Source organism: Carettochelys insculpta, chromosome 1 (genome assembly GCF_033958435.1).
Source record: "Carettochelys insculpta isolate YL-2023 chromosome 1, ASM3395843v1, whole genome shotgun sequence".
NCBI lineage: Eukaryota > Metazoa > Chordata > Testudines > Carettochelyidae > Carettochelys > Carettochelys insculpta.
Window position 1 is genome coordinate 231,325,135 of NC_134137.1, and position 20,830 is coordinate 231,345,964.

A 20,830-nucleotide genomic window follows, 5' to 3' on the forward strand; every position below is an offset into this window, starting at 1 on the left:
TTTCAAGTACTTGAAGACTGCTGCAATGTTTCCCCTTAATCTCTTTTCCAAACTAAACATACCCACTTCTTTCACCCTTTCCTCCCATTCAGTCCCTCTGATCATCTTTATTGCACACTTCTGGATCTTTTCCAGTTTACATCCTTTCTACACATTGGTGTCCAAAATTGGACACAGCACCCCCCAGCTGAGCTTAAGCAGCACCGAGCAGAGCACTACTATCACCTCCTGTGCCTTGTATGCTACGCCTCTCTTAATGTAGCCTGAAATGTCTTTTGGTTTGTTTTTGTTTTTTCCCATCTACATTGTATGGCATGGTGAGGCTGTGATCCACAACTCCCAGATCCTTCTCAGCAGTGTCACTGTCAAGGTAGTTGTCCTCCGTTCATTTGGTTTGTCTTTGCTAAGTGTCACACATGACATTTGTCTGTGTCAAGTTTTGTTTTGTTGTCGCTAGCCTAGTTTGCCCATTTATTAAGATAAGTTCTATCCTCCAAAGTGTTGACAGCTCCAGTAGCTCTCTGTCATACGCACAGCTGATTAATATGCTCTCCATTCCAATATCCATGGCATTAATAGAAAAGTTAAACAACACTGGACCCATAACAGATCCTTGTGAAACCACACTTGAGACCTCCCTGCAATATGACATTACTCCATTAATAGTTACTCTTTTTTATTGTATTTTATTTTACTTTATTTTCCAGTTGTTTAACCAATTATGTACACATTGGTAGTTCCACCAAGCCCACACTTCTCCTGCTTACTGACCAGAACGTCAGCTGGGACTGTGTCAAAAGCCTTGCTGAAGTCTAAGTATATCACATCCATTACAGTCTCTCTATCCACCAAACCAGTTACTCTACCAAAGAAGGAAATCAAGCTCGTTCGGCACATTTTTTTCCTTGGTGAATCCATGCTAGCTTTTATGGCTACCCCTTCACCTGTCTTGTAGTCACAAGTTGAATGTTTTATACAGCACATTGCTCTAGTAGCTTCCCAGGTATTGAAGTCAGGCTGACTTGTTCATAGTTCCCTGGCTCCCTCCTCTCCCCGTTATTAAAGTTGGGAACTAAATTAGCCATTCTTCAGTCTTCTGCGACTCTCCAGTCATCCATGAGTTTGCAAACATAATTGTCAGCGGCTCCAAGAGTTCTTCAGCTAATTCCTTTAGTACCTTTTGGTGAATAACATCTGGCCTCACTAACTTGAATTCATTTACGTTGGTCAGAAGATCTGGAATGTGTCCATGCAGGTTACTTGCTCTGTTGCATTTTAGTTTGAGATTTTAGATCTGGAGATCCGGGCTGCCTCACTTGGCATTAATCACCCTGTTTTGCTAAATCCATGTTTACGCCATGGAGACTCTAGCACCATAAACATGGTGCCATAGCTAGGCCAGCATAACATGATAGCATAGACACAGCCGGTGGCAATGGAAGGAGTCTTTCCTTTGCTGTAGGAACTTCACTTGCTTGAGCAACAGTAGAATGGGTGAGGAGCACCTTCTTCCAGGCACTAGGTCTGCATAGCTCCAGTATTAAGTGTGTGGATTTTTTACAGCTCTGTTGACCTAAATTTTAAGTGTAGACCAGACGTAAGTGTCAGTGATGGCCCTGGTCTCCTTGGCTCTCTACTGGTCCGCTCCTCCCCATGGGTGGTTGCACTTTGAGCTTGATGAGATTTTAGGGTATAATGGGTTTTGCCGTGGAAAATTACAATCTCTCAGAACTCTTTTCCCATTTTATTTATTTTCAAAGGAAACCAATTTTAAGAGCTGGTTTAAAAATATTGTTTCCCAAAAGCAATTGGAAGAAAAAATTATCTTAGGCTTCATGTGCTATCATTAACAGCTCAAATGAATGAGAATGGTTCAGTACAGAATTAAAGCCTTGATGGGAACTTTATCAGGAGCCTGGCTGTAATTAACAAACAGGATGATGGGTTTTCCTTCACCCATACTCCAGGCTTTTTGTTTTGCATGGCTGCTCAAGCACTCTGATTTTGAGTTTTACAGCCAAGGGATGGTGTGAAGATTAATTAATTAGTTAATGTTTGTAAATCACTTTAAAGATGGCAAGTGCTAGATAAGTGCTGAGCACTCCGATAAGTTTTAATTTTAAATTTCTTTGGTTTTTTTAACCCTGTTCTCTCCCACAGACAGGCAGATTCTGAAAAGGGGGATCTGGGTAGTTAGCAGGGATTAAGAGGACTCCTAGATTCTATATCCAACTCCTGCAGCTACATTAGGAGATCACCCAAAGGGGGCTGCAAGACAGGGTTCCTGGGGTCTAGCCCCTGGGAACAAAAAGGCTGTACCAGCATTACAAGTTCAGCGCTGCAGAACTAGAGACCACCTCAGGGTTACACTCATGTATTTTATCAAATGCCACTGTTGGTTTAAAGGAAAACGGGGAACTAGCTTGTAAGCATCCACCCACCCATCCACATACATACCCTCCTACACTCATACTCGTACACAGCGAGCTCATGCGGGTGAAGCGTTGCATAGGGACAGCAGAGGAAGCCAAGGCGTTGCACGTCCAGTGAGTCTAGCTGCAATCATGAATCCAGAGCAGCGAGCTGCTTGGGTGACCCCCTTGTCAGCTTGCTCTCTCTCATGTAGCACTCTGGAGCAGTCAGTGTCATCCATCCTGGGGACAGAGGGAGGGGCCATGGCCAGGGCTTGTGTTCGAAATCCATGGGGCTGGCCAAGAGGTGGGGGGGAGGGGCAGGGAGAGGGATAGATGTGGGGAAGCCCTTGTATCACCTACTCAGGTTTTCCTGTGATTCTTTGCATAGCTGGCCTTGGAAATCAGCAGGAGGCACTGCCAACTGCCCAGTCTTACGGTCTCAGGATGCCCTGGGGATCTTGTGGCTCCTTGGAGAAGGCAACCCCACATCCAGGGGCTGGAGCATGGGCCACAACCCCCTTCTCCTGCCCACGAGGGGCTGCGTGTCTTTCCCAACCTGTGTGCAGCCAGCCCAGCTCTCTGGGGAGGAATGGGGATGGGGCAGGTGGGCTCAATACCCAGTTGTTGGCAGAACCCCCTAATATTTAACCCACATTCAATTTTTCCGGCTGAACAGTGGGCCAGCAGCTCCAGGGAGCTCTCCCAGGTATCCTTCTAGCTGTGCGTTAGCCAAAGAATAGCACCATGTACTCAGCCTTGAGCCTGCAGAGCACAGGAGGCCACATCACCCTGACCCATCCACCCCCAAAATCACTATCAAAAGCCTGAGGAAACAGACGTCCTGCCGCTGGTTGGCCCACAGGCCAGTTCCCTGCAGGGGATGATGCTTTGCCTTTACCTGTGTGTGAGGGGCATCTATCCAGTTGCCCCGTAACACCACCCCAGCCTAGGTGAAGATGCCCAGAGATGGAGGCGGGAGGCAAATCACCTTGGATCATGGGCAGGATTGTTCCATGTTTAGAGTTCCTTAGCACCCACTTTCCCCTGTGCTGGGGCTCCGAGCCCTGTCTTCAGGGAGACAGTGCCCCAGCCTCACAAGCCTCTCAGTGCTGGGAGACGGCTCCTGGGCACTATTCCCTTGGGTCAGGGGCACCTTGTTGCCCCTGGATGTCCCTCCCCCTGCAACTCACATCCCTGCAACTTGTTTTGCAACAGTCCCCTGTTGTCCTGAGCTTGCTATGCCAACCCTGCTGGACTTAGCTCGTCAGGGGTACTTACTGAACTTGACTCCTCCAGTCCCTGGTTGTTTCCTGGTCGAGTCCCCTGGGTCTACTCTGAGTTTCTGTGTCTTTGGGGGCTTGAGATGCCCAGGGCTAAGAGCTCTGTCCCAGGGCCAGAATATGTAACCCACACACCTAGGAGTGGTTCATGTCCCATGCAGTGGCAGGTAGACTGCTTCACAGGGAACAAATGTGTGTCCTCTCCAGCCTAGGTTGTGTGCTAACAGGCTTCTAGCTCAAACTAGGCTAGTGGTACCTCCAGTAAGCTCCTGGGTCCCAGGTTCAAACCTGCCTTTGGGCAGGTACAAATGTAGGGGCTGTTCCCATCCTCCTTTGTGGAGGTGCCAGCAGGATTGCTGGCTGCTTGCTCTCTCTGACAATGTCTAGAATTGCTCTCCTGCTGCATAGCTGAGGTTTGCATGATTTTCCCTGTCTGGACCAGATAAATTATGTTTTATTTCTGCTCTCATTTTTAACCAGTCTAGATTTCCTCTCCCTCTTGTTGCTACTGGCTCTGTCAGTGGCTAAGCTAGTGCTAGTAGCCAGCAGGGCTGTGGGCTGGCCAGTGTGTTTGTTGGGATGGGACAGGGAGCCAGGATTCCTGGGTACTATTTATAACGCTGAGAAGCCTCTGTTCCTCATTTCATTAGGGTTGCCAGGCACCCATTTTTTCAACCAAAATGCCCAGCTGAAAAGGGACCCTGGTGGCTCTTGTCAACACCAATGACTGGCCCACAAAAATTCTAATTGGCCACAGCAAGACCACAAGCTTCCCGTTCAGCTCTGCACTGCAAAAGTGACTGACACGACCAGCTCTGAGGCGAGTGGGCAGCCAGAGGGGCATCACCCAGCTTGAGTGCCAGCTCTGCAGCTTCCATTGGCTGAGAACTGTGGCCAGCTGGAGCTGTGCCTCTGGGCAGGGACAGCATAAGGTGCCCCCTGGCCATCCTTCTGCCCAGGAGCTGTAGGGACACGTTGCCACTTGCCAGGAGCTGCCTCTGGTCAGTGCCACCCAGAACCTGCACCCCCACCCATGCCCTAACCCCCTCCCCCACTTAGAACCCTCTTCTGCACCCCAATCCTCTGTCCTAGCTGTGAGCCCTCTGCTGCACTCAGAACCATGCAGCCCCAGCCAGGGGTCCCTTCCAACAGCCCAAACCCCTCATCCCCGGTTCTGCTCCAGAGCCCACATCCTCAGCCCAGAACCTGTACCCCCATCCCCAACTCCAGCTCAGAGCCCCTCTCACACTCCAAGACCCTCAGTCCCAGACCAGCGCTCACACCTCCAGCGGGAGACCTCCTTCCCTCCAGCACCCCAGCCCCTGCCCCAGCCTGGTGAGAGTGAGTGAGCAAGGGGTGAGGGGGGGATGGAGTAAGTAGGGGTACGACCTCAGATAAGGGGCAGGTGTGCTGGATTTTCTGCAGTTAGTTGGCAACCCAACATTTCATGGGTGCTGCTACACACCCTGATCTGGAGTTTCCCCCTCAGATACAGGGTTTGGTCTGGTTCAATGGCGCTCAGCTCCTCCGCTACACCAACTGTTCCAGCGCCCCAGCCTGCCTTTTGTGGCTCATGTGAAGTTGCAGGATTCATTAATTTGTGCCTGTAAGGCAGCTTTGAATATGTCACCTCAGCTGACCCTGTTGCCAGGGCTCCAATCTGCTTTCACCAGGTTCTGACTTTCCTGTAACTACCTCCAAAATCTGTTTTCTATTACCAATTTCACTTGTATTTTGTACCAGGAAATGTTTCATCTATGCTCAAAATCATGCTGGCTTTAGCTGGATCAATATAAAAACCAATGATTAAATTAAGCTAAATCCATATATTCAAGTCTGAAACCAATTCAATTGTATCTGCACGAGCACTTTGCACGTTTCATGAGATCAGTTTGAAGACTAACCATATTATTTATCAGGTGATGAGCTTTCATGGGATAAACCCACTTCTTCAGATCTGTAGTACACTGATACCCGATATGAAGAGAATTTAAAAGACAAAAAAGAAATTAAATAAAAACAGATGAATCAGCTAAATAGGGCAGAAGGAGCGCAGGAAGCAAGAAGGGGAAAAAAAACCTCTGCAAGTGTCTATTAAGTAGGAGGCCTGTGGTCTCTGCAAATATCAAAGGAGGGGAAATAGTCCTCGTAAACGTGAGATAATTGCTATCTTTGTTGAGTCTGAGGCAATAGGTATCACACTTGAACATAAGTTTCAAATAGTTGATTCATGCCTTGTTTACTTGCCTTTGGATTAAGGTGCCCTATTTCAATCATCATTTTAATTGGTAAACATAATAAAAATAACCTTATTCTGGAGTATGTGCCCCTCCACATCCAACTCTCAGCTACCAAAGTTGTGAATTACAGCGGCTTTCATTCCTTTGGTTCCTGTTTGGCCAGAGACCAGCCCTTTTCCCTGACCTTCTCTACAGGCCAGCGCAGCCGTAATTTAACTAGAAGGTTTGAATTCAGAGAGGTCAATCAGACCAGTGCCAACTCCTGACAAATATTCTATATTAAACAGAATCATTGGTTTCTAGCTTAAGTTTATTTGGGAATCAGTTTAAGCTAAACTGCAGCAAGATACTCAACCCAAACTAACAGCATTCGCCAAGGGGTATGTACCAGTCTACTTAAACTCCTTTAAAAACTGACAAATTAACCCGATGCAGGTTTCTCATGGAGACAAGATCTCTGTCTCTCCATGATGTTTTCTACTTATCTGCACCTCCCCATGGTCCATCAAACCCCAGTGAGAAGTGTACCACTAAACCTGGAACATCAGCCTGGAGCAGCCAAGGTGGCTCCTTCAACAGAGCCTAGACCAGGAGTTTGCAACCTCCACCTCTTGTATGAGCACTTGAATTCATACTAATGTGGGACTGTGCTTTATAAGGAAGTGCAGGAACATGACAACTTTTTGGGTCCCCCAACCCCAGTGGCTAATTCTTCACCTTTTGGTTCAGGCCAGGGGTTTTGGACATTCACCATTTATCAAAAATAATCTTGAGGCTTTATTTTTTTACTTTCCAGTTACAGCAACGGGAGCCACAAAAGAAGTCCTCCAAGAGCCACACATGGGTATTTTTCTAGCTGTCACCTCTGCTTTCCATTTTGTTCCTTTTCCCCAGAAAGCCAGAACTCTATGGTGCCTAGAAAAGGCAGAGATCCTGGAAACAACAGGGCAGCAACCAGAGAGGCTCAAGAAACTAGATACCATAGAATCAGAATCATAGGGCTGGAAGGGACCCCAGGAGATCATAGAGTCCAGCCCCCCCCCACCCCCAGCCAAAGCAGAATCAACCCCAACTAAGTCACCCCAGCCAGGACTTTGTCAAGCCATGAATCAAAAACCTCTAGGGATGGAGATTCTACTACCTCACTGCACAATGCATTCCAGTGCTTCACTCCTCCTGGTGAAATAGTTTTTCCAAACATCCAACATTTTTAACAGATTCCAGTCCCTCTCCATATAGCTTGTGTCAGGGTGAGTGAGGGACGGGCAGAGGGAAGAGTGAATAAGTTTGTGTCCCATATTTAGCCAGGCACAAAGGTTGAAGTCAGACAAAATTTGATTCCCTACTAGCCACAGACAATGCACAGAAAGGGCCCAACTCCACACTCTTACTCCAGTTTTAGGCCAGTCACTCTGCTGCAACAAGTTACTCCTATTACTGTCCTTCTCTGCATTCATTTTCAGGCTAAGTTGTGTATCCTTCACCAGGAGGAAGACATAGTTTTGAACAGCTACATGGAAGGATCTGTCACGGGACGGGGGAAGCAGCAAGGGAGTCAGGCTTTGAAGCGCCTGAATAGGACTCCCACTTGCTACCTTCTCTCCTCAGACACCGTTGTCTTCTCAGATGGGCAGGAGTTTGCTGCTGGTTACCACCACTGCTTCAGTGCTGTCAGTGCATTCCTGAGCTCTGCTGGTTCTTCAGTAGATCAAGACTTGAAGTCCCAGATCTTCCACAGGCTGGAGCTCACACCTGTGACCACTACTGCCCTGGCCGTCTCCATCCTCATCCCAAAGTCCTGCTCTCTAATGAGCCACAAGCATGCTTTCTTTGGGTGGCCTCTCCTTCCTTGCCTTGCAATCACCAGCTCGAGATTCCTAGTCCTTACCTGGAAGTCACATGTCTCACCCCTGCCTTGTGGTCACAGCTGTCTCTCTCTCCTTCACTCTCCTGGGCTCATCCAGTGGTGCCTGTTAGACCTCTGATGTGCACGCCCTGAAGAGCCCCCCTTAAGGTCCTAGCACCTGGTCCCAGCTACTAGGCCAGAGCAGAATGTGAGACAAGGATCCATCAGACTCACACCTGTAACATGGGGGAAGCACAAATGTTCTCCACCTGCTTCTGAGGGACCTGCTTCTATACCCCATCTCCAATGCACAGGAAACAGCTCCCGAGAACCTCTAATTTCTGCAGCTGTTCTGGAACAGGGCAGTGAGTCTGTCAAACAGTGCATTGGTCTGAGACATTTCCATACGGGACACATTCAGAAGCAGTGCACAGGGACTCCATGAGCCTGGTGAACTACGGCCTGATTTAGCAACTACTCCAATCAATGTTTACTGAGTTCCTGTCGATGCCCATAGCTAATATTTATGCGATAACAAGGTAGGGACCCTTCCTGAACTAGTACTATCAATAAGGAATTCATCAAAGAATCTATTTTGAAGCACTTAAAGATGGGAAAGTGATCAAGAGTAGTCAACATAGATTGGTCAGGCATGACGTGCCCTAGGTGAATCTGATTAGCTTCTGTGATGAGGTAACTGGCTCGGTGAACATGGGGAAGGCAGCGGATGTGGTATATGTTGACTTTAGCAAAGCTTCAGATAGTCCACCGCAATATTCTTGCCCATAAGTTAAGGAAGTGTGGATTGGATACGTGGACTGTAAGATGGATAGAAAACTGGCTAGACAGTCGGGCCCAACGGGTAGTGATCAATGGCTCAGTGTCCCACTGGTGGTCAGTTTCAAGTGGAGTGCCCAAGGATCCGTTTTAGGGGCGGTATTGTTGAAAATCGTTATGCATGACCTGGATGAGGGGGTGGATTACACCCTCAACAAATCTGCAGGCGACACTAAGCTAGGGGGACAGGTAGATATGTTGGAGGGTAGGGATAGGGTCCAGAGTGACCTAGATTAATTGGAGGATTGGGCCAAAAGTAATCTGATGAAGTTCAACAAGGACAAGTGCAGACTCCTGCACTTGGGATGGAAGAATACCAAGCACTGTTACAGGCTAGGGACCAACTGGTTAAGTAGCAGAGCAGCAGCAAATGACCTGGGGCTTACAGTGGAGGAGAGGCTGGATATGAGTCAACAGCGTGCCCTTGTAGCCGAGAAAGCTAATGGAATATTAGGGTGCATTAGGAGGAGCATTTCTAGCACATCTAGAAAAGTTATTCCCCTCTACTTGGCACTGGTGAGGCCACATCTGGAGTACTGTGTCCAGTTCTAGGCCCCCCGGTACAGAAAGGATGTGGATGCATTGGAGTGCATTCAGAAGAGGGCAACAAAAATTATTAGGGGCTGGGGCACATGACCTATGAGAGGCTGAGGGATTTGGGCTTATTTAGTTTGCAGAAGAGAACGAGGAGGTGATTTGATAGTAGCTTTCAACTTCCTGAAGGGGGGCTCTAAAGAAGATGGAGAGAGACTGTTCTCAGTAGCGATGGATGGCAGAACAAGGAGCAATGGTCTGAAGTTACAAAGGAAGAGGTGTAGGTTGGATATTAGCAAAAACAATTTCACCAGGAGGGTGGTGAAGCACTGGAATGCATTACCTAGAGAGGTGCTGGAATCTCCATCCCTGGAGGTTTTTAAGCCCTGGTTTGACTAAGTCCTGGCTGGGATGATTTAGTTAGGGTTGATCTTGCTTTAGGCAGGGGGCTGGACTTGATGACCTCCTGAGGTCCCTTCCAGACCAAGGATTCTATGAAATCCTGCTGTGACAAGTTTGATGCTAAGTAAAGTATTATTTCTTTGGCAGATGTTTTTGTAATTTCACCACGTTCCCCCGCTTGTGTTAAGGGCAGAGAGATAACTGAACTGGTAATAGCCTTTAACAGCTTCAGCCTCAATTCCAAAGAAAGAGATTAACTGAAATATTCTCCTGCATTGTATAATGACCCAGGAGTCTTTTCTTCTGAGCACAGAAGACCTGTAAGAACCACCAGCCAATTTCCTTCCCTTGTGTGCGTCGAGTGAAACAATAGCATTTGAAGCAAATTAGAGGTTTCTTACTGTTGCTTTTTAACAATTCCAATCTCATAAATTATGGTCTCCCAAGTAAGAAGGAAGGCTGGGGGTGTGTGTGGAGAGAGAGAGAGAAAAACCATGGGGACTGTCAAATTGATTCACCAAGAAAGTGAAGGGAGGGATGGGACAGCCCCCTAAACGGTGCTAGGCTGAAGGGAAATGGTTGTTAGGGCAACAGTTCTGCAGCTGGCAAGTCAGTGCCCTTAGAAAGCAGAAATGACCCGACTCCATTTTCTTTACAGTTCTTGTTCCTTTATTCAGTAAACACCTAGGTACAAGTTTCACAAACCAAATTAAAAAAGGGGAAAGATGACTGCAAAGGGGCTACACTGGCAGGCAGATAACAGGCTGGTTCAGTTCTTGTTCCCCTCCCCCTCCCAAACACATTTCCTTCCACCTCACCATACCAGGAAGCAGGGTTTTTTGTCCCCATGGTGGGGGCAGGGGGGGACTAACAATGAGGCAAGAAATTCTTCTACATTATCATTTCAGAAGGGACCAAATACCACTCCGGACCCAGCCCAACCTGGTGCATGGAGGAGAGCTAGAAAAGACAGGAAGGATGATGACCCTTGTGTCCACAAACCCCAGCAAAGCGAACTGAGCCAAGGATGACTGGAAGAAGAGGAGGAAGAATTGGAGGGAGAAATTGAGGCAGGAAAATAAATGTGTCCTTTGTATACCACCGAGGTCCCCGAACCACCCTGTAACACCCCACCCTGGGGTAGAACAAGAGCAGGGTGGCAGGTTAGTCACTTTATTCAATGCTTAGAGCGTGGGGGTAAATATTAAAATTTGAGAAGATTCCAAGCAGTGCTTTGTCATCAGAGTTTCACTGTCTGTACCTGAAAGGAGGCAGAAAGAGGAAGGAGAGAGAGAGAATGCAAGTTACAGGATGATAAATAAAGGGGCGGTACAGAAGGTAAAACCAAGCACTGCAATTTTAACTTCAGCAAGAGAAACTGATCAGATAAATGAATAAATCCTTAGCACTACATCAAAGCCCAGTAAGCCCAATTCAGAGCGCTGGGAGGAAGGAAAAAACCCTGAAATCCTCTACAGACTCGAGCTGATCTCAGGAGAGCTCGGTTTCATCTGTAAACAGACATTTCCTGCGTACAGTCTCCAACTGCAATTCAGTAACATTTTTGCACACTAATTCCTCGACTCTCCAGATGCCGCTTCCCCATTTCCTTGCACATTTAGGTTTGCCTGCTGAGGGAAGACAGCAGCTCCACATAACTCAGGGTGCAAGTGGCAGAAACTCCCCAAAGGGTGTCCACAAGATAGACAGGAAAAAAAAAAAAAAAATCCAGGGAAACCATGTTTTGATACTCCCACACTATCAGCCCGAAACCAGGATAGGTGGTCTCCCCTCTCACAGTGTCTGAAGAGACCCAACCTGAAGCCACCCACCCTATTTTGGATGCTGGCAAAGATGAACTGCCAAGAGGGAGCTTCCTGCTGGACTCTGGAGCATGCCCCCTTCTCCAACTGACACCCCCAAAGTGGCTCAAATGGAGGCCTTGAACCCCATGTTGGGAGTACTGAAAGTAGGGTTCAGGGGGAGTGAGGCAGCCACACACCGGGGGGGAGTGGAGAGGACAGTCAGACTTACAAGAGAAAATAGATGGATTTGGGGGTGACTAAGCTGCACCCCCCCAAAATCTGCTCCGGATTCACCAGTCGTACCGGCGGGCCTGTCTGGATGGGGAATCCTCAGGGCCCTGAATAGCGAGATGTGTTCCCTCAGGCCGGCGGCCGTTGCTGTTCTCGTGACGCCGATAACCCAGTCCTCGTTGTGGCCGGAACCGGGATGTCTCTCGCCTCCACTCATCATCAAACGCTGCCGCATCGCCTACGCAAGGAAAAAGACCAGCCGGCTCAATGGTTAGGCAGCCTGAGATCGGGGAGCCCCAGGGAGAAAGGAGCACTCACTCTCATCCAGGTTGATGTATTCCTGCCTCTCCTCCTGGTCCCCCGTGCGATGGTTTCGTGAGCGCTGCATGATGTGGGCTCTCTCCCGGATGTGGTGCCCGATTGACATCTGCTCTAGGCCACTGTTCGAGTCCCGCACAGTCCGTCGCGTTTCACGGATCTGGGTGCAGAACGTAGTGCAGCGTCAGTCTCTCCCTCCCTCACGTCCACCCGCACGGCTCCAACAGAGGCACTGGTTTTCTCTCCACCTCTTCCAAACAGAGGTATCAAAGGACAACGAAATCCTTTTTGTTGCCCCCGGCACGATCCCACAGGCCACTTACCACATCACACTTCCAGAGCTTTCACTCACCTCTGTGCAAAAATGTATCAAACATAAGCTGCTTGTCTTCAGTTTGAATGGCCTTCCCAGTCAATCCCCACACTACTTATCACAATCTCATTCACTACCAAGCTGTCAAGGTCATCTTCAGGAGGCCCACGATGCCAGGCTCCACACCCCCACTTCTTACATTTTCAAAGAAGCACCTTTGTGCTTCCTCCCCTGCTGTCCTCACCCTGGGGAGGTGCGACCTGCAAAACCACTTCCTTGTCCACTTTCAAATTACTCCTCTGCAACGTGTAGCCTGTTAGCTCATAGAGCATATTAGTTTGTTTAAAGCTTATGTTTTTATATATCTATTAATCCTACCAGTTTATGCACTCATTGGCCGTGTCTACACTAGCCCCAAACTTCGAAATGGCCATGTAAATGGCCATTTTCAAAGTTTACTAATGACGCGCTGAAATACATAGTCAGTGCCTCATTAGCACGTGGGTGGCCGCAGCACTTTGAAATTGACGCGCCTCGCGGCTCGTCCCGACGGGGCTCCTTTTCGAAAGTACCCTGCCTACTTCGAAGTCCCGTTATTCCCATCTGCTCATAGGAATAAGGGGACTTCGAAGTAGGCAGGGTCCTTTCGAAAAGCAGCTCCGTCGGGACGAGCCGCGCGGTGGCGAGCCGTGTCAATTTCGAAGTGCCGCGGCCGCCCGCGTGCTAATGAGGCGCTGACTATGTATTTCAGCGGTTCATTAGTAAACTTCGAAATGGCCATTTACATGGCCATTTCGAAGTTTGGGGCTAGTGTAGACACAGCCATTGTGGTCTAGTGAATTTAGGTCAAAGGGGAGGCCTGTTTTTCCTGTCTATTTTGGCAGTAGCTGCAAGAAACTTGCAGAAGGTATCTGCAAAAAGGGGCTTTTGCAAGGGGATTTTCATCTTAGAGTAGAGTTTTCCTCTGTTTATGGTAGATTAGTCTGTGTTGAACAAATGTTTACATACATTGCATCAATCTTCCACCTTATTTTGTGCTCAGAATACCCCCCCCACTCCTCTCCCCAGCTATCAACAAGAATATGTGATGGCAAGAACTGGCTACCACCTTGTTGACTCAAAGCATAATCAAGAGTCACATAATGTCATTTCGTGGTACTTTCTTGATCCCCTCTCAGAATTTCCTCACAAGGATTCACCCCACATCTTGTGCATAGGTATGTGGTCACAGGAAAGAAACCCTAAATTAATTTCAATCAAATCTGCATACCCCAGAATTCCAAAGAGGTGGAAGACTAATTTAGTAAGGGTATTTATTTAAGCACAGTAATTAAAATGGCCTATATAACACTTCACCATACGCAGAGAAGCAGCGAGTCCCACCCAAGGCAGAACAGACTCCTACTTTGCTGAGCGTACCTCCTTCCTTATCTTGGCACCAACCTCTCTTTAAAGTCTCTTCTCTACTCATACTTCCTACGGTCACATCCCCTCATTGGCTGTGGAGTGGAGGAGCCTCTTCTCCAAGAGCACGGAGGAGGCAGTGTGTATGGCATTTTCTCTTATAGTGTTAAGTGCAAACCATGAGTGGATTTAGTTGAGCAAGCTGCATTAGAATAGTTAATTAAGTCTATTTTGTTTGTAATCAGACACCTATTCTGCAACTCAATGCCATTCAGTTTGTATCCCTTGTACCTGAGTGTGTGTGTGTTTGATACCGTCATGTTGCTAAAAATAAACAAACCCTAGTTGCTGCTAACAGTGTTGCCTGTGTAATCGCTGGGAATCACGAGAACCACCTCAAGTCCAGGGCATGTCTCGCTCTGGACTAAAGCTGACAGAGGGAAAAGTGTGAACCTTTAATTTTAAGTCAGATTGGTGAGCCGACCCAAACCAATATTCCCATCTTGATTTCCTGAGGTTAACATATGACACCTACAGAAACTTGACAATGCTTAGACTGATGGTGCATAGAGATCAAGCCTACCATGCTATCCAATACTGTCATTGTCTACTTATTCACCTCCTGCATACAATATGCATTTATCTCTTGTGCTATACTTAGCCTGTAAGCCTCCTTATGGTCTCTTGTTCTGTGTGTCACTGCACCTAGCACAATAAAGTCCTGGTCCATGACTAAAGTGCCTAGTCGCTATATGGTAAGACAAATAATAAAATGCTCAGGGAAATCAGTGCTGAACAACCAACGCACAAATCCACCCTGCCTCCAAACCCCAGCAAAAGCAGCTGCCTGTGGTGCCCTGCCCACCACTTGCTGTAGGAGCAGCAGCTTCCTTCTCACCCCGCCAGGTGCAGAGCGCGTCTCTGAGGTCTCCTGATAGACTTTGGGGCCGTCACCCAAGTTGGAATAGGAGATGACAGTTGAGGAGGAAAACGTTTGGCAGTTGGCACCACTTGTCATATGCTCCTGGTGAGGGAAGGAAGAAAAATATTCAGCTGCTCCTATGGGGCCCTCTCTGTGGGAATACTTCTCTCCCCAGCATTCACCTTGTTTTTTTTCCTGACAAAAAGGGAACCATCCTCCTTCTCTTCACACCCACCTCTCTCCTGTTCATTACCCACACCCCATTCCTTCTGCTGCATAAGTGAGGGGGACCCCCTGTACACCCTGCCCACAGCCCCATCTTCTTTGCCCTTATACTTTATGGTGCTCCAAATATATTGGCAATACTATCTTTACAGCATGGGAAGGCACAATGTGTTGGGAGTGGCATTAGCCCTTGTGAAGAAGGTGGGGAAAAAAGGAGCAACTGATTGGCAACTGATTACCCAGGATGGCAGAGGTGATTGCACTGACAGCCACACACTGACACCAGCGATGAAGAAGACTCTTACCACATTTCCAATCATATCATTCATCATCCCGAACATGTCCATGAAGCCACCTGCCTGGGAGGAGAAACAGAGTTAGGTGGGAAGGGACAGAGCAAGAGGAGATGAGTGAATGCACTAAAGCTAAAACCGCACTACTGCGGAAGAGCGACCCACTCAGGTTTGATCTTCTGGGTTTTCTTTTGCGCATATATGAAAATAGCACTTTTCCGGGGTCAAAAATCTACCCCAGAACTTCTCATGAGCAGCAAGGATTAAGGAAGGTCTACAGGAGAAATGTTCCTGTCAACCTTCTTCCATGTAGACAGCCACTGAAGCCAACACTGAGAAGTCGATTTTAGCTATGCAATTGGCATAGCTAAAATTGCATATCAGTAGTCGACTTCTATGTCTAGTTGAGACATAGCCTAAGGACACATGGAAGCTGCTCACCTGGGAGAATACACTGTGGTTCCCAACCCCTCAATCTATCACAAGACCCGGCTGTGGTAAGAGAGCTGCCCAAAGCTGAACCCTAACATCAACCCTTTGTCCCCAAAATCTCATTCTAAGCTCATCAGCTCCCAGAATCTTGGCATGAGCTGTGTTACCCCACTCTTAGTCTACGGTCCCCTGATCCAGGCTCACTAGATCAAGCCAGTATCCTGTTTCTGACAATGGCAGGAACCAGCTACGACAACTGGGCTATGTCTACACTAGCCAAAAACTTCGAAATGGCCATTCGAATGGCCATTTTGAAGTTTACTAATGAAGCGCTGAAATGCATATTCAGCACCTCATTAGTATGCAGGCGGCGGCAGCACTTCGAAATTGATGCGGCTCACCACCAAGCGGCTCATCCAGACGGGGCTCCTTTTCAAATGGACCCTGCCTACTTCGAAGTCCCCTTATTCCTATGAGGAGATGGGAATAAGGGGACTTCGAAGTTTTTGGCTAGTGTAGACACGGCCCTGAAGGTAAAAGAAACCCCTCTGTGGACAATTATGACACAGCCTATCCCTAGGGAAAGCTACTTCCTCATGTATGCCACTTGTTGGGGGACTTAGCTCTTCTACTGCTTTTCCTGATCTAACAACTCTGGATTATCTCATTTTCTATAGTCATTTTCGGTATCTTAGAGCAGAGTGCACCAAGCAAATCATAAAAGATACGAGAGAAGTTTATGTCAGCTTCAGCTGTGCTATCTTTCAATTTAATTGATCAGTCTCATTCTTGCAGTAGGAGAAAGGTAAATTGTTTTTATTAATTCTATCTTTTCTATCGTTCATCTCTTCTTTAACACAAATACTTCCACTCTCTCCTCATACAGAAATATTTAGGTTTCTAATGACTTTTGCCACCCATGCTTGAACTTGCTCTATTCCTGCCATGTCCTTTCAGAGAGAGGGTGACCAGAGAAGAACACGGTTCCAGGCAAGGGCATCCCACCGATTCATGTAATGACACTGGAAACACTCCAATATTATTTTCCATCCTATTTCTGGACTTCCTGATGTTCTGATGGTTTCTTTGACAGCCACTACCCATAAAGCAGAGGTTTTCATTAAGCTTCCTGAACAGTGATCATCTTCTTCCTGAGTAGTTATAATTCCCAGCTCAGATTTATCACCTACCCTTGATCTCCAAGTCTCAGCCTTGCTCCCTGTCTCTCTCAGCTCCATGCAGTTTGCTTGGTATGTGGGTTTCAGTCTCATATCTAAAGAGCCACAGTTCTGCGTGTTCTTTCTGGCAAATCAATCATCCCATTTTTATTATTTATTTGTTGTACTACAGTAGTATCTTGAGGCCCTGACTGAGCTTAGGGTTCCACTGTACATTTAATAAGAGACATACTCTACTCCAAACGGACAAAGGGTTGGAAGGGACACACAGGCACAGAGAGCTACAAGTGACCTCAGAAAGTCACACAGAGGGTCAGTGAAAGCCATGAGTCGAACCCGGGTCTCCTACACACTTGCCCCACCTTATAAAGGCCTTTTCCTATGAGCAGGGGTTTGCCCTGGTGTCCATGTTCCTTCCCCCTTGCCTCTTCACTGTACTGTACTTGCCGACACGCTCACCTAGAGGTGGCTGCATCGTAGCACTGCTGAATGTGTGGAGCACATGAAGAACTTGGGGATAAAGTGACCTGTTGGGGAGCTGTAAATCTGGATGTTACACTTTGGGGAAGGCCCCAGGGCTGCACAGAGAAATTGAGGCCTTACCATTCCCAACATTCCAAAGGGTGAGATGGCTCCTGCCTGCAGGGGACAACAGAGAAACAAAAAAATTAGGAGGAATCCACTATTTTCCAAACCCAGGATTCCTTCCTCTTCACGGGAAACAAAAGATCCAAGCCCACCCAGTGGCCAAAGGGCTGAACAAACACTGCTTCACGAACTTCTACATGTCCCACAATTGGCCCCAAGGGGTAGCCTGGCAGGGAACTGACACTTTCAAACCTCTCTTGGTGATATTAATTTAGGCCTGAGGGCCACAGCAGGCACGGATATTGTACGAAGGGACAAAAAAGGAAGGCTGGAGGAGGCAGTCAAATGGGGCCTGGCCCACATCCCTATCCAACCATGCATACACACACTCCACGCTCTCACAACCCCCTGGAACCTCACACTCCCATCCAGCCCCATGGGACTCCCTGCCCCCTATCCAATGGCCCCTGCTCTTCCCCCTTTAGCTGCCTCCCCAGTATATCCCAACTGCTATCCAACCCTCCTTGGTCCTCGTCACTTGACAGTGCCCCCTCCTGGAACTCTTCATCCCCTACCCAACCCCCTCCTACCAGTTTCCTCCCAGGATCCCCATCCCTTTTCCAACCTTCCCTGCTCCCCACCTTAACTGCACTGCCCAGCTGGAACTGGAGCCACACAACCCAAAGCATTAGGGCTAGCAGCATAGTGACAGTACTGTCATTGTGGGAGCTGAGGCTGCTAGAGAACACAAGGACAGAGATCAGAACAGAAGGGGCTGGCAGCTAGCCCGTGCGAACTTAGGGGCCAGAACAAAGGGTGCAACAGGCCAGAAGTGGCCTGTAGGTCATAATTTGCCCACCTCTGATTTAGGCTCTGCAGAATGATTTTTGTTCTCCATCACCCCAAGACACTGATGGCCTGTAATACAGTGGACTGGAGAAAAGAATGTAAAGGGATATAACTCCCAGATTCTAGGGAAGTAGTTTTCCTTCCCCCACTTTGTGCAAAGAAGAGAACTGCCCCATACTAACGATACGGGAAGGAGAGGGAAGTCAGAGGGAACTCTTCAACTGTACTCAACATCCCCTTTACCTGCATCCTGCGGCTGGCCTGGCGTGCCCCAGGCATGGTCCCATCAGTTATACTGAGGAAGGGGCTGTATGCAAAGCCTCCAGAAAGCATACGGTTCACATGCTGCCGATGAATAGCAAATGGGTCCCTGCAGAGGGTCAACAGGGAGAGGATACCTTAGAAGGAACAGTCCCAGATAACCCACCATTCCTGACTTCCTGTTCTCTGATTTAACCTTATCCCTACTTCCCTCTGAGAGGGATACAAGCTGTGAGCGTGGCCACCAGCCTGCCCTCCTCGAATCTACCTGAGCCCACTCCCACCCATTCCACCCCCTCCCCGCCAACCCAAATGGGGAGTTCATACGCACATCGCAAATATGGGGTCCTCCGGCTCTCCATCCCTCATGAACCGGAACATGCTTCCTACAGCTCCGGGGAGGGCTCTGCAGAGAGGGAGCCGGAGTGAACACAAGCAGGCACGGGGCACCACCCCGCCCCCACTTACACATTAGCTGCACCTACCCGCTCATGCAGCCCTTCCCCTCGCACCGGGCCCCGGCGGGCGGCGCAGCAATCGCCGCAGCGCCTTGGCCAGGTCAGCTCAACCAATCGGAGCCAGGCCCCCAGGCTACCCCTCCCCTGATTGGGCGTGTAACCCAGCTGAGCCCCCCAAGGCCTGAGCGCAGCCCGGACCCCCCAGCGCCGGGGCAGGGCCCGGCGTCCTCGCTCCCACGGGGAACTTGCGGCGGCCCCAGGCCAGGCAGCCTGCACCCCGGCCCCATCGCACCCCCGCCCGCCCCCACCTCGCGCTCCCGCGCCCCTGCCTGGCGGGGTCCGCCGCTCGCCGCCGGCCTTCCTCTGCCGCGGGCACCCGGCAGCAGCGCAGCTCAGCGCCCGCTCACGCCCCCATGGAGCCCCGGGGGCCGCCTGATCGCCGCGGAGGGTGCGGGGGACAGCCGGGAGCGCCGCAGCCCGCACAGGCCTGGCCAGGAAGTGAGGTGGGCCGGAGCCGGTCCGCCAGCGCCTCCCCGCGGCGGCTAGCGCGCAGCACAGCAGAGCCCGGGCCCGCCCGGCGGGGGGCAGGGGCGGGGTGTGACCGGGGGCGCGGGGCACAGAGGTCTGCGGCGGGGCGGGATACCCGGCGTGGCCCGTGGGCTCCCTTTGTTGTGAGGCGGCTAAGGAAATGGCTGCCGGCCGCCCGGCTTCGGCGCCCGTCAGCTGAGCGGGGAGGAGCCGCCGGCCCACGCAGGCTGCAGTGTCCGCGGCGAGCAGCAGGGGTCGCCCGTGCGCCGCAGAGCAGCGGCCTCTGCGGGAGGCGGTGGCTGGGTTCGGGCTTCTTGGCCCGGCCTCCAGTTCCGGCATTAGCCCAGCTCGCCCCGCCCCTGTCGGCTCCCTGGGCACCCAGCCGCCTCCGGCCTTGGGGGCGGGCGGCGCTCCGGCTAACCTGTTCCGCCCCCGTGCGGCTTTCTCCCGTCCCCCTGCAGATTAGGTTTTTCTGGGCGCCCAGGCGCTGCGAACGTGCGGGACCAGTAGCAAAGAGAGCCCCGGCTGGGGCGCCCGGGGACGCAGCTCAGCGGCAATTGAATCTCTCCTGAGCCGCTGCACGAGTGCGCAGCTCACAGGGGACACTGGGGTGAGCAGCTGGACCCGCATCAGCTACAGGAGATCAGGCTAAGCTGGACCCAGCCAGTGCTGCTCTTGCAGTTCCCGCGCCCCTCTGCTCTGAGGTCTGTTTGCCGCCTTTTCAAAGCCCTTGAGGCCGAGGGACCGCCAGAGCTTGGAGCACTCACTTTTGCTTCTGCCTCTTAGCCGTTCTCACATCTGGTGAAGGGCGGGTTGCGCACAATTACATTCATTTAACCTCTTCCCCAGCCTCTCACCCACCCAGAGCTACCGCAAGCCACATGTCCCGTCTCACAATTGCTGCTGTCTTCGCTCCACGTCTCGCCTCCTTTTGAATTGTGGACACCAGAGTTGGACACACTGTTGCAGTAATGGTTGTACAAGCCCGAAATACAGAGATAAGATAACCTGTCTGCTCCTACCGGAGATTTCCATTTGTGTTCTCTAACTGCCATTCTGCTATTCTCCATATGGGGCTGGCATGAACCCTGACTGCAACCCAACAATCCCGCCCTTCTTCCCCAATTCTTCGACCTTTCTCCCTACAATTAGCTGAATGTGACACACAGAAATGCACAAATATGTGTCCATTACCATACTTGACACATGCATATGTATATATGCCTATATCTACACATGCACACACAATACAGATGTAGGCAGGCAGGAAATACATGATACACATGCAAATACTCTGGCCCCAAAACGCACAGACAAAATACATGAAACAACACACATGCAACAAATGCACTTGTCCCCACTCAAACACACACATATCTATTAGAACTGTCAATTAATCGCAGTTAACTCATGCGATTAACTAAAAAAATTAATCACTATTTTAAAAAATTAAATTTGATTAATCAGTTTTA

The 20,830-nt window shown here is 49.6% G+C and overlaps 1 protein-coding gene across 6 annotated transcripts; it reads right to left on the bottom strand.

Moving 5' to 3' along the window:
• Positions 1–10,205: 10,205 nt before the first annotated feature.
• Positions 10,206–19,541, bottom strand: MLF2 (myeloid leukemia factor 2). 6 transcript variants are annotated; one of them, XR_012646420.1, is made up of 9 exons: positions 19,474–19,538; positions 18,704–18,778; positions 18,355–18,481; positions 17,278–17,313; positions 15,077–15,130; positions 14,523–14,648; positions 11,908–12,067; positions 11,588–11,827; positions 10,206–10,814 (listed from the first exon to the last, which is right to left on the bottom strand). XR_012646420.1 is itself a non-coding variant. In XM_075001547.1 (9 exons), the coding sequence occupies exons 2-9, from the start codon at positions 18,751–18,753 to the stop codon at positions 10,802–10,804; spliced, it is 732 nt and encodes a 243-aa protein (XP_074857648.1). In that variant the 5' UTR covers positions 18,754–18,778; positions 19,474–19,540; the 3' UTR covers positions 10,206–10,801. The 6 variants fall into 6 exon arrangements, 5 of the variants coding, with proteins under 5 accessions (XP_074857648.1, XP_074857665.1, XP_074857674.1 ...); XM_075001547.1 differs by having other exon boundaries at positions 11,662–11,827; positions 19,474–19,540; XM_075001564.1 differs by having other exon boundaries at positions 10,206–11,827; positions 19,160–19,541.
• Between the last annotated feature and the right edge of the window lie 1,289 nt (positions 19,542–20,830).

Excerpts from the sequence above, each read along its gene's own strand:
- MLF2 (XM_075001555.1), bottom strand. Across the intron at positions 18,482-18,703 it reads GAGGACCCCATATTTGCGAT|GGACCCATTTGCTATTCATC; the intron begins GTGCGTATGAAC and ends GACCCTCTGCAG. Across the intron at positions 11,828-11,907 it reads ATACATCAACCTGGATGAGA|GCGATGCGGCAGCGTTTGAT; the intron begins GTGAGTGCTCCT and ends TTCCTTGCGTAG.